The 12,681-nt window shown below is 39.2% G+C and overlaps 1 protein-coding gene across 4 annotated transcripts in view; it reads left to right on the top strand.

The window, feature by feature from the left end:
- The window catches only part of npas1 (neuronal PAS domain protein 1), an 89,026-nt gene that overhangs the window by 46,697 nt on the left and 29,648 nt on the right, over positions 1-12,681 (top strand). For all 4 annotated transcript variants that reach the window (XM_020708260.3, XM_020708259.3, XM_078929919.1 and 1 more), the window contains 2 exons: positions 1,577-1,732; positions 2,879-3,117. In XM_020708260.3, coding sequence (XP_020563919.1) covers positions 1,638-1,732; positions 2,879-3,117 — 334 coding nt within the window. In that variant the 5' untranslated portion in view covers positions 1,577-1,637. The remainder of the gene's footprint in view (positions 1-1,576; positions 1,733-2,878; positions 3,118-12,681) is intronic.

Raw genomic sequence — 12,681 nt, 5'->3', positions numbered from 1 at the left:
TTTTGATCTGCACTAGAAGATGTTTCATCGGCCAGTCGGCCTTGTTAGGCAAATGTGAGAACTCGCCTTAACACTGGTGTGAACCAGGTAAAGAAGCCTCGTCCTTGCTGCAATTCAAACATCTAACTTTATTTGTTAACGAATCCTGGTGCAGTTCACATCTGTGTGAATACTTTCCACAGACTAAAGACATTAAATTATGTAAGAGCTGCACATTTCAAATAGGGAAAAAGCAAAAAAACAACCCTGACCACAACTCAAGTCTGGAAACATGAAAAATGCCTCCTGGGAGAACATGGTGTAGGAAGGAATTGCAGCTGATAGTCAGAGAGCTAGCAGTTTTTTTTTAAATTTTTGCTTCGTTTCCTGTTGTACACATCGCTTTTTGAGTAATATGGCTCTTAAATGAGCAGCTGCTGGATCTCCATGACTTTTCCAGACCGGTTGATCTGCTTTGGCCTCTGGTTTGCTCCTGAGAGCGCAGTGGGGCTACAAACCAACAGAAATGAAGGGATAAGACTGATGGACTATCCCAGTGAGAACACAATCCTCACACCAGAACCCCAGTCTAACTATTTTAATATTTCGGAAGAATGAACAGAAGCTTTATTAGGATTTAATAAATTACAATAGTGCACTCAAATGTTTTAGCTGTGAATTTATAATGTAAGTATGTGAGTCAGGTTTAATGCAGCTTGGATTTGTTTAACAGGCACCTCTCCATCCTCAAATTTCTGTTTCCTTTTAACCTCTGCTAATATTGTATTAGTAATTACTATTTTTAAAGGCAAACTATATAAAGTTTGCATCTCTTTAACTACCTGTAACATGGATTATGTCCCAATTCTGTACCCAAAAAGAGGCTTGCAGCTCTAAAAAACAAAAACAAATGTTGGATGATTTTTAGTGCTGAGTTTTCACTTTGATGACATGATTTTTTTTTTAAAGCTGCATGATGGTCTCACCGCACATCTTTGGTGGACGATTTAAAATAAAAGTACATGTATTTCTACTTTTATAAACCAAAAATGATATTACACATTCTCTTTCTTGCATTAAAGCTGCTCCATGTTTTATTGATGCTTTTAGACTAAGATGCTTGCCACAGAGCCAACATTTGTTAATACACATGAATCCAGGTGTTCAATTGAAAGGGGTAGTGGGTCAAAAAGACAAGATAAAGGCAGATTGCGAACTGTTTGATTTTGTGATGCATTGTGGTAAGCAGAACTGGCTTTGACTATCATGGAGTGGGACTTGTCATTACAATAATTGGAAATTTAGGTATTTTTAAAAGTTTTAGCCAGTTATTCTGTTGTTTTTTTCTTGATTTTTATGTTTTTATTTATGCATCTTCCTTACAACAAACCATGCTTTTTAAATTTAAACTAAAGCAAGGTTTATTTTACTTAATCTCTTCTCTATATTCTTAAAACTGTTTTTGTAACCATTCATTTATTGCTTTTAAATTGACAGGTCTTGTTTAAAGTTGCAAAGTTTTTTTCCTGGTATTATTAAAGGCCAAACCAATGACTTTTTATCCACTTTGTGTGTGTTCATTCTTATGGATCTCCAGGACTGAGTCTTTCACAACCAGAGCCAACCAGAGCCGCCGTTAGCAGCGCAGACCGCACGCCATGGCGACCATGCCGTTTGTCAGCGAGGGGAAATGTGTGAGCGTAGAGTGGGATTTCCTACAAGGACTACTTGCCAAACCTCCCACTTTACCCTGGTGAGACACCACACAAACGTACACGCACACCGCTGTGTTGTATAAGCTTGCGTGCATGCCCATGAATTAATCGCCACAAGGTGAAATCCATGTGTTGACATCCTTGCAAACAGTGACACCCCAATGAAGAGTGTCCCATCGATGAAACAGAACGCACAACACATCGTTTCTCCACAAAGCCACATTTCAGCTGCTCACCTGCCAATCCTGCCAGATCTGCGAATCCCCTCCCTTTCAAGAAGATTAAGTAAATTTGGCTGGAATTATTAATGGAAGTCATTTACAGGCGGATATAAAAACTAAGCAGAATCAATGTGTGTGTATTGATTGTTCTTGGTGGCTGGGGTCGAGGCAGTATAATAATGAGATGTTACAGAGGCTGGCAGGCGCTCTTTGAGTCCACACACACCTGCGGAGACACACTGATGGTTGGACGAGGGTTTGGCGATACAGCAGCTGTGTCACCTGATTAAGATATAAACAAATGTGCACACAGTGCTGCAGCTCTTGCTCTTTTTTTTGGTCCCACATGGATCAAACTCACACACACATACACACACCCTTCAGTCTGTCTTAGGCTGAAAAAGCGCACACACATGCACACACATACACACACTTTATTCCAGCTCAGCAATGACACAAATTGTGAAGTGGCTGTGACAACATAATTCCACCACTCTGGCCCCATTGAGGAGAGTCAATACCCAATCACAAAGACAGGCTACCTGAGCCCCAGCCCCGCTCTGTCACTCTGCCCCTCCCTCCACTATTGATCCCTCAATCACAGCTTCAGCTCAGTCGCCCGGGACCAGATGAGAGAGGGGGCAGGGAGGCAGGAAAATCAGAGATAGGCAGTGAGAGATTGTGTGCCTGGCTGGGCTCACTGGATTATAAAAGAGTACTCAATATAAGAAGGAAGTTTGTATGTAACTATCAGATCAATCTGGTCATGACACGCAACGCCACGATTTGTGATATGTATTCATAAATTGTTTGCCTTGTGAGGTCATTTTGCACAAAATAGGAATAAATCAACAGGTACACAGTAGTGATACATGCAGCAGTTATATGGAATCTTTTGCTTTTTCTCTTTAACTTAAGTTTTTCCGTTGTATTAATTTTGTCTTCTGTCTCTTAATGTCTTAGTCTCCAGAACTTGCGTAAAGAAAAATCTCGGAATGCAGCTCGTTCTCGGCGAGGGAAGGAGAATTTTGAGTTCTTCGAGCTGGCCAAAATGCTTCCACTGCCTGGGGCAATCACAAGCCAGCTGGACAAGGCGTCAGTCATCCGGCTGACTATCAGCTACTTGCACATGCGCACCTTTGCCAGTCAGGGAGACCCGCCGTGGAGCCCTCTACTGGAGGGCGACAACAACTGCAACAAAGGTGAGCAAAAAGTGAACTACTACTGTGTGAGATGTTACCAAGGAGAAGCCAGGCATCCATCTATTTTCCAAACCCACTGAATCTCTTTCTGGGTTCCTGGAGCCTATCCCAGCTACGGTTGGGCGGAGGGTACGACCTGAAAAGTTTGCAATCCATCACAGAGCCCGAAGAAGCATTATCTCTTTTCATCAGGTTTTAAAAATAAAATGGAAGGCGAGCCAGGTCAGTTCACTGTTTACCCTCCAGGTGACTTGTTACACAAATTAGTTTCCATTTGTTTCAATATATATATATATATATATATATATATATATATATATATATATATATATATATATATATATATGTTATATGTTAAAAAAATAAGTAAACGCCCCTCTCACCCTTCCATGGGTGGTTTCTCACACAAGCTCAGGTCCTTTACCATAGGCCTGGGAGCTTGAGGGTCCTGCGCAGTATCTTAGCTGTTCCTAGCACTGAGCTTTTCTGGACTGAGAGGTCTGAGGTCTTTCCAGGTATCTGTTAGCCACTCCTCCAGCTTGGGGGTTACTGCCCCGAGTGCTTCAATTACCACATTCACCACCACTGTCACCTTCACTTTCCATGCTTTCTCAAGTTCTTCTGAGTCCCTGGTATTTCTCCAGTTTCTCACGTTCCTTCTTCCTGATGTTCCCATCGCTTGGCACTGCCTCATCCACCACAACGGCTTTCCTCTGTTCTTTATCCACCACTACAATGTCTGGTTGGTTCGCCATTACCATCCTATCAGTCTGGATCTGGAAGTCCCACAGGATCTTTGCCCTCTCATTCTCTACCACCTTCGGAGGTGTTTCCCATTTTGACCTTGGGGTTTCCAGTTCATATTCTGCACACATGTTCCTGTATATTATTCCAGCATGCTCCATGTATGCTTTCCCTGCCAGCATCTTACACCCTGCAGTTATGTGCTGGATTGTTTCAGGCGCCTCTTTGCACAGCCTACACCTTGGGTCTTGTCTGGTGTGGTAGATCTGAGCCTCTATCGCTCTGGTGCTCAGGGCTTGTTCCTGGGCTGCCAGGATGAGCGCTTCGGTGCTGTCCTGTAGGCCAGCCCTTTCTAGCCATTGGTAGGACTTCTTGATATCAGCCACTTCAGTTATGGTCCGGTGGTACATCCCATGCAGGGGTTTGTCCTCCCATGAGGATCTGTCCTCCAGCACTGCATCCTCTGCTCTCCATTGCTTGAGACATTCACTGAGCACACTGTCAGTTGGGGCCTTGAGCTTGATGTTGAGCTTGATGTTGAGCTTGATGTACTCATATACATTTTGTTGGATGTTTCATTTTTAGCCGCCTAAAGAGGTACACAAGAGACTGTTATATATATGTGTGTGTGTGTGTGTATGTATAAATATATATTAATACAACTGTATTGGTTAGTGGATCTGTCTTACCCTGATCTCTCTACCCTATTTTTTGTACCGTAGTTTTTGTCACATCCTGTCTAGAGGTGTCAACATGTCTGCCCCTGCAGAGCTCCGAAACTGGTGTCAAATGAACTCGATAAAAAGAGGTTCTGCTTCTAGCTTTTTAGCACGAGTTTATTCAAAAAAGAGTCTCTTGATTCCGCCGCTCGTCTGCAACACAATCGTGAAGATAAAGCAAAATCTCTCCCGATCAGCTATTTTAGAAGTTATCTTAAGTTTCTTACCAAGCATTTATCTGTATATTGACTGATTTCTGTTGTTGTACTCTTAAATTATAGCACGAGGTTCATAAAAATCCCACCTCCCAACAGCTGTGTTGAATATCCTATTTGATCTAACCTCAAGAGAATGCAGACTTCTGTAGTGTGGTTTAGCATCTAATGGGTGGATTGTCAGTCATAAAATCAGCTGAATGACAGTCTTGAGGATATTAGTCCCAACATTTTGGTTTTTTTATTGACAAAGCACATATTTTGTCCGTAGACAAATGAAAAACAAGAACAGAAGCTTTAAACTTATAGCCTTTGGGTTTTTTTGTTTTGTTTTTTGGTGAACAAACTTTTAATCTGCTTTATACAGTTTTTTCTCTGATATGTCATAGTTTTTTAAATTCTCTGTAAGTGTAAATATCTTTATGTAATGTAATTACGTAGCTGTCATGTGTCAATATGTGCAATTTTATATTTTTCAAAATTAGTAAATGTACAAAATCTCTTGTCTGATAATAATCATATTCATCCAATTGTAAAATCCCTTATTTTGTAAAAGACAACAGTTAATTGCATAAAAAAACAATGTTACACTAACCAACGTGTTGCTCCAAACATTCTCATTTTTTTTTCCTAAGCAATACTTTACAAACAGCAAAATACTGAAGGAGACTGGACTCTTGTTTTAAGACTGGTCTAATCTAACACTTCCAAATTTTGGAGGTAGAAAAATTATTATGAAATTAAAATTCTAACCTAATTATTTGTAAATAAATAATAAATGGAAATAATACGGCTGCTAAAACAACAGAGGAGCAGCCATATTGCAATATCATCTTTTAAGCTTTTATTGTGGAATGATTTGTGACATATAGACTGGCATGCTGGAGGACAATGTTTTATGTGCACAAAGGGCAGGAAGCCTGTAAACCCCGTTAGCTCTCTATACTCAGCTGTGCAATTGGCTAACATACTCCCACCCTCTGAGACACAAACACAAGCAAGGTTTTATTAGTATCTGTGAGCACATAAACAGTTTCTGTTTCACACGCTTACAAACATACATGTGCATGTGATTACGTAGACTTTGCATAAGGATGAGTGTGGCCTATAATTTATGTGCTGTTTGAAAGAAAGAGAGGAAAGGGGAAGATGCAGATGACACACAAAGAGGGAGAAAACTATTGGAGCAATCTGTAATTACAGAAATTAACTATAACAAGGACAGTGTAATTATACAGCCTGTCTAATTGCTACTATTACTGAGGGGAAACAATGCAGCTACAGTACAATTATAAGTGTGTGAGTCTGTCTGTGTGAGTCGGTGTGTGTTTATCCCTGATCTAAACTAATTTGTAGAAATGTGAGAAAAAGGTTTCCCTCTTTCTGTCTGTCTGCACGCTTTATGATAATGTGTGCAGCAGATTTTGGACAAGATTTGATGAATTTTGGAGTAGCAGGTGTAGTGTTACTGGAGCCAGAGCTGTGTCACTCTGGTAGTACCTACCCAGAAACAGTACTATCATAGATCAAATCGAGATGTACACTTCAATATATTTTAATATAGTATGATCAATATATTCATTATCCTTGAAACCTTTTTGAGTTTAAAGGCAATTTTATATTATGTGTAAACTTACATTGTGTAATGTATTTACAACTTATAGAAACTGCACTGGTCCAAGATAATACTTCAACCAGTGCACAAGCTGATGTACCAAAGTTCACAATTTTATAAGCAAATAAAAAGTACATTACACTCTGGTCAAATTATTTCATAAATTGTAAGTGACAACCAATCAGACACTAGTAGGTGAGGTTAAAAAGTAAAAGTTATAAATGTGTATGTGCTTATTAAAATAAAAAAGAAGGTCAAAGGCAATGAGCTCTGACAAAACAATGTATCACTTTGCTTTTTCTTTTTTTTTTAAATCAGACTTAGCTGTCAGCTGTCAGGGAAATAGTCACAAAAAAGTCACAAAAATTATGATGATTCGCCATGAAAATAAACTTAGCAAGCCAGCAAGAGGCAGAGTTGCAGGTGTTGACATACATAACACTGTTGGAATGCAGTGTTGTTAAAACAGGCATCTGTCAAAAATTGGAGTGCAGAAAGATCCAAATGCAGAAAACCAAAGGCATGTCACTATAATAAATCGCTGACTTACAGTATTTTAATCTAATCAAGCACCTTAAGTTATAATATCCTTTTTACTTAACTAACGATCATCAGCAGGGTGTGCAGGTGATTCAGAAGTCCCCTTGCGATTTCCACACAAACTACACTCTGAGTGTTTAATTTACCAATTCCTAGCAGTCAGGCTGCGCACAAGGGGCGCACTTATCGCGTGCAGAGACCAAAATTTGGGGAGGTTAAAAAATGACAAATCCATTTCTGCCTAGTGTTTGCTATGACCTGTTGCCCGCAGCATGCCTGTGGAAAAAAACATTTTCGTTCACCAAATGATCTACGACCTTGATATTTCACAAGGGCCAATTGCATGTCAGGTTACCCGTTTTTATTTATTTATTTATTTTTACCCCAGACAGCCCGTATCAACCGGTAGGGGCAGTTGTGACTAGGCTTCAACCATAATCAGTGCAGTGACGGATACTGACACACAATTAACAGGATGCTAACAGCATTTGTGGGAGGCTAATTAACAATTCACATTAAATAAGGCAGCAACTTCACCTCTAACTCAGTTACTTATTGGAGTATGTAACTAAAAAATAGTTTGTTACTTAGATAAAAGGCATTTTGCCAACTCTGGTTATGCACATGTTTATATTCTTCATTGGAGATCCATTTCTAGCATATTAATAGAAGCTGTTTAACACGGTGTGTTCTTTTATGCATTCCAGCTTTCATTAGTGACTGAAATCACTGCCGGTTTAGACCAACGGCTATTTCTCTTTGTGCTAATTAAGAAAATATGAAAAGCTTTTTTCCTGAGCCACTTCGAACCCTTGAACACATCTCTGATCAACTGTGAACCATAGTTTAATCAAATGTATCATTAACAAGGGCTGTACCCCATTCAGAATCTGATATTTTTAGAACCTTTTTACCACTGGGAGAGTTATTCAAGCAGGTCACACAGTCCCTGAAAACACAATGCTAATTTGGACATCAGTTTGAACATGTCTACCCACAATGCATTGGCAGGGTTTTAAGTGTGATGCATGACTTTAATTCCGTTAGTGGAATGTGGTCCAAGACGTGGCTGAAAGGGAGAGGAGGCCGGAGAGAAGGGGAAGGGACAAAGGAGGCTGCATTCCTCCATATTCCCTCTTGTCCGAGGGTTTTGGGATGGACGAGGGCCAGCGGAGAGGGAAGGAAGGTGGAGGAGAGGAGAGGGGATGGAGCTGAGGGAAGGGGGGGCAGAGTGGCTTTTGTCTGCTTCCCACGTTTCAAAGCCAGTCTTGAAAAATGAATAGACAGAGGAAAATCAATTGCATGACCTTCACAGAGAGAAAGAGAGACAGAAAGAGAGATTGAGGGAGCTGGAGAGAAGGAGAGGCAGATGGACGGAAGAGAGCGAATGAAAGGGAGAGGCTGAAGGCAGGAAAAGTAAAATGACCCTTGATGTACGTTCCCATTTGGTACGTGTGTGTGTATTTGTCATTGTGTGTGTTATGCATTTAATGCATTTATTGCACAGCACATTCAAGGACTATTTGAAATCATTTATATTTTAATACCTTGATATTGAAGAATTTTTGCTTTGAGGACATTTTTCCTCTCTATTTCTACCCTGTAAAAGAAGATAACTCTAATTCTTTTTTTTTTTTTTTTTTTGTAACCAGAGCTGCTTCACACATTTCAATTGTTCCTAATAAAGTTGTCCTGACCACACGGGTTGATGAGATGGTAGCAGCAGCATCACTAAAAAGGCAGCCATACGTCTTAAATCAAATGAGCAGAGAAGCATTTTCTTCCTCTTGCTCATTTTATTTGTTTGTCTTCCTAAACTCTTTGATAAGAAAACCACCTCCTCCACACTGCAGTTTCTTTCCTCACTGCTTCTGCTTGACAGAGACTTGGAATATGCAGTAGACGCACCTGCCTGCTTTTTTCTCTGAATGCTTTCCTGAGGGAAGGTTTGCAGTGGTGATCTCACATCTTGTGTCACCTGTAGCTCCAAAACATTTTTTTAGAGGAACTGTTCGCTTTATAAAAAAATCCTTTTGATTACAAAAAAGTTCTTATAGATCATTAATTAAAACAAATGAAAGACTGCATTACTGCTGAATTTGACAATGGGACTTTTGCATTTTTAAGTTAATACAAAATAAGAAATAATAAAGGCACATTTAAAGAAAGCAGTGGGAAGAAGCTCAAATAAAGTAATTTGTTTGACACAATTTACAGACAAGGAAATCAAATCTGCTTTGTTAAAACCAATCAAATGTTCAGACAAACAATTAAAACAATAGAAACTTAAGCAGTTAATAGAATCCATATTAATCAGGATTACAGCTTTCCTCTATCAAATACTGAGCAAAAAATAATAACTTTTAGCCTGGAGTGGAACATTGTCACAGCAGAATCTTATCTAAAATCATTAGGAAGACTGTTCTAGATTAGTTTAACTCATTGTAAAAAAACATTTAAAACATCCTTATGCACCCATGTTATTGTTTTCATTTAAAGACCTCTACAGGTCTGTTTATGTCACGTTTCATAAAGAACGCACACAAAAATGTACTGCAGCATTTGACCCACACAATTCTTACATTCTTGGAAAAAGAGATTAAATTAAAATCTCTACATATGGGCAAAAACAAGATTTGGGGCTTTTTGTGACATAATGAGAGGTAAAAATGAGTAAATAGTAAGCATGTTAAATTTCAACAAAGACATTATTTTGTTCTCCCAAAGGGCTGCCAATACTGGGATGTCCAAAAAGACAAAAGTATGTAACCCCATGACCCCTATGGATGCAAACATTCATTGAACCACTTCAGCTCCAGAATTACCTTAATTTAGCATCTACCGGTACTTGAAAGCAAAAACATGTGTTTTTTTAGCTGGATAAATTAAGGCATCAAGTGTTAATTGAATGTATCTTTTTAAAAATAAATGGTGAATCAGTAAGTGTTAGGAGTAAGGTATATTTTGTTTGTTTTTTGTAAATGTCCATGGAACCCAGAAGAAAAATCCTTATGCCGGCAAAAAAAGAACCTTTATTTATCAAATATTTTATGAATTAGTAAGTCACTTGTGACAATCAACTGCATAAAAGTGGATTGTAAAAGGGTGTGCTTGATCAATTTTATAAAGGTTTTATTATGAAAAGAATATTCTGGTGAGTTTTGTCAATTTTAAAATAATTTGTCACTAATTTGTTAGATATGAATTTTAAAACATTTTGATACCCTACCAAAATAAATAATCATATATCATTAAAAAATAAATAGCTTCAAAATGCAACTAATTTGCATAGTGTCTCGGTGTGAAATGAGCTCCAGGTTCACTGGACTTTTAAATATGTGAATTTTCCTTTGTTGCTTTGTTCACTGCTGCTGTCAGCAGAAACCATGTTAGACATGGTTTTGTAATGTACGTTTTACATTACAAAACAAACCAGTGTCTGATAAAAAAAAAAAACAAATTAAATACGCAGTATAATCTTATAGACACAATGAACCTTTTTGAATCAGAAACCATGTTAGTTGCTCACAGAGCACTCAGGTCCTCTGAGGACTCGATAGCAGTTTTTTTTAACTGGAATGTACATTTTCAGCAGAAAGGATCAAAGTTAATACAGTGCTGATGATTGTTGCTAACTTTTCCAGCTGTTTTGTGGGCGACCGCTGTCCCAGCTGCTGCATAATAGCAAGAGACCAACCTATATGGAAATCCTGAAGTGCCAGTACCTTCATGTACAGTACTGTCCAAAGGTTTGGACACACCTTAACATTCATTTGAATGACAAGGTGTGTCCAAACCTTTGGTCTGTGTTGTATGTTATGGAGTTTAATGTGAATTTAGAGAGTTTTTTCTGAAGTTTAGATTTTTGCTCAGAGTTTTTTTTTTTCATGATTTTTTGTTTGAGAACACAAATGAAACATGGTTTTATTATGTCATCTACAAAAATTGAATGTGTGCAGTTCATTTATTTAATATATTTTCAAAGGCTCATATTTTGTGGAATTTACTATTAAGTTCAGATGCAATATACTTTTTTGATGGCAGGGATTTTTACAGCCTGTTGCTGAGCTTTTTTCTTGTCTTTTGCTCATACCAATAATACGTAGATTTGGAGTTTGTGAACCACTGTCCTTCAACTTACACCATGCTGGGCAAACTAGCTTTTAGTTATGACAGGTAAAGAAGGCTTAAAGCATGTGTCTTCTGTTTTTTTTAGCATTTTTACATCCTGGAATTATTGCTTGAGGTTTCATAAGTCTTCTTTGCGTGATTTTGGCATGTTAAATGACTTGATTGGACTTGGGAAAAGGTTTAAATTGTTGTCCTGATTGAAGTGAATCAGCAAGTGGAGAAGGGGTTAAAGAGATATTGATCCTGAGCAGACTATAGAAATCAGAAACAGATCTTTAAGTTGAGCAGCAGAATTGACAAAGATTTTGCACACCGGAGACGGTCTACAAGTGTTTCATGGAAGAAGGTTTTTCCGTATTCCTTATTTTTATAAGTTGTTAATTGCATGTAATGAGCATCATAACAGTTTTTGCTTAGGTGATTCAGCCTGTTTATTATGTGAGAAAACAGAGACGTGCTGGATGGCGGGTGGAAAACCCCTCAGTCTGTTCCAAGTACAGTACAATGACAACTTACTGCCGGCAACAGGACCAGCTCAAGTGTTTTACTGTCTGGATGAGTGAGGTCAAACACACCTCTCTCCTCCCAACACTGATGACATTGACTTTCATTCTGCCTCCACTCGTTCCCCTCTCCTTCCTTTCTTCATTGCCTTCGTCCCTGCCACCTCTCTCCTACCTTTTCCCAATCCCCCCCTCCGCCTCCATGTCTGCCTCCCCTCTAATTCGCAGTGTTTAAAGCAGCCTGAGCTTTTAAAGGAAGTTAATTGCACTCAAATTATGTTCGACCGCAAAAAGAAGTGAGGGAGCGATGGGGAAGAGACAGAGAGATAGAGGGAAGGAGGCAGGGGAGGGATAGATGTCAGAGTGAGGAGATAATTGTGCCAGAGAGGGTCTTCGTGATTAGGGTCACTTTCTTTGGCTCATTCTGTCAAACGGCCAAAACGTCACATACAGATGGTGGGGAACACGCTGGCATGTGATCGGTCCTCTTTTTTTTTGAAAGGGGGAGACTACAGACCAAACTTGACAGACAAAGACAAATAAGAAGACGGAGAGAGGAGGTTCAAAGAGACTGAAGGAGCGGTTCAGAGTGTGCTATCTGTTGGTTCCCATGGTAACACCCTAACCTGGTTAAAAAGGTTGACACTACTGTGGGGGTGGAAAGGAAGATAGTATGTGTGTGTGTGTGTGTGTGTAGGGGTGTGTGTGTGTGTTCATGTGTATGCACAGCCATTACTTGTGGACTTAACTGGGACTAAATTATGTATTAGACAGAAGTATAATGAAAACCCTTCAAATTTTTCATTCAGTCATGTGAATCCTTTCTTCTCGTGGAGCACTGGGGAGACCCTGAGCATTGACCTGCGAGTCAGACTATAATTAACGTGTCCGATCGCACCCTGTCCCATTCTGTTTCTTATTCCCACAATGAAATTAAACCTCACAGCAGAGCCCTGGGTAATGAAATGGGATTTTAAGATTGCCGTCTACTTTCAGGTTTTCTCGCAAACAATGTAAAAGCCTGATGAAACACTGCTCCATGTTTGGGTCTAAATATTTTTTTCTTGCCGTTTCTTGAAATTTGTTTTCAGTCAAAT

The sequence above is a fragment of the Oryzias latipes genome, chromosome 13, assembly GCF_053564925.1.
Source record: "Oryzias latipes strain Hd-rR chromosome 13, Olatipes_Hd-rR_3.1".
Classification (NCBI taxonomy): Eukaryota; Metazoa; Chordata; class Actinopteri; order Beloniformes; family Adrianichthyidae; genus Oryzias; species Oryzias latipes.
This window is presented reverse-complemented; position numbering and strand designations above follow the sequence as displayed.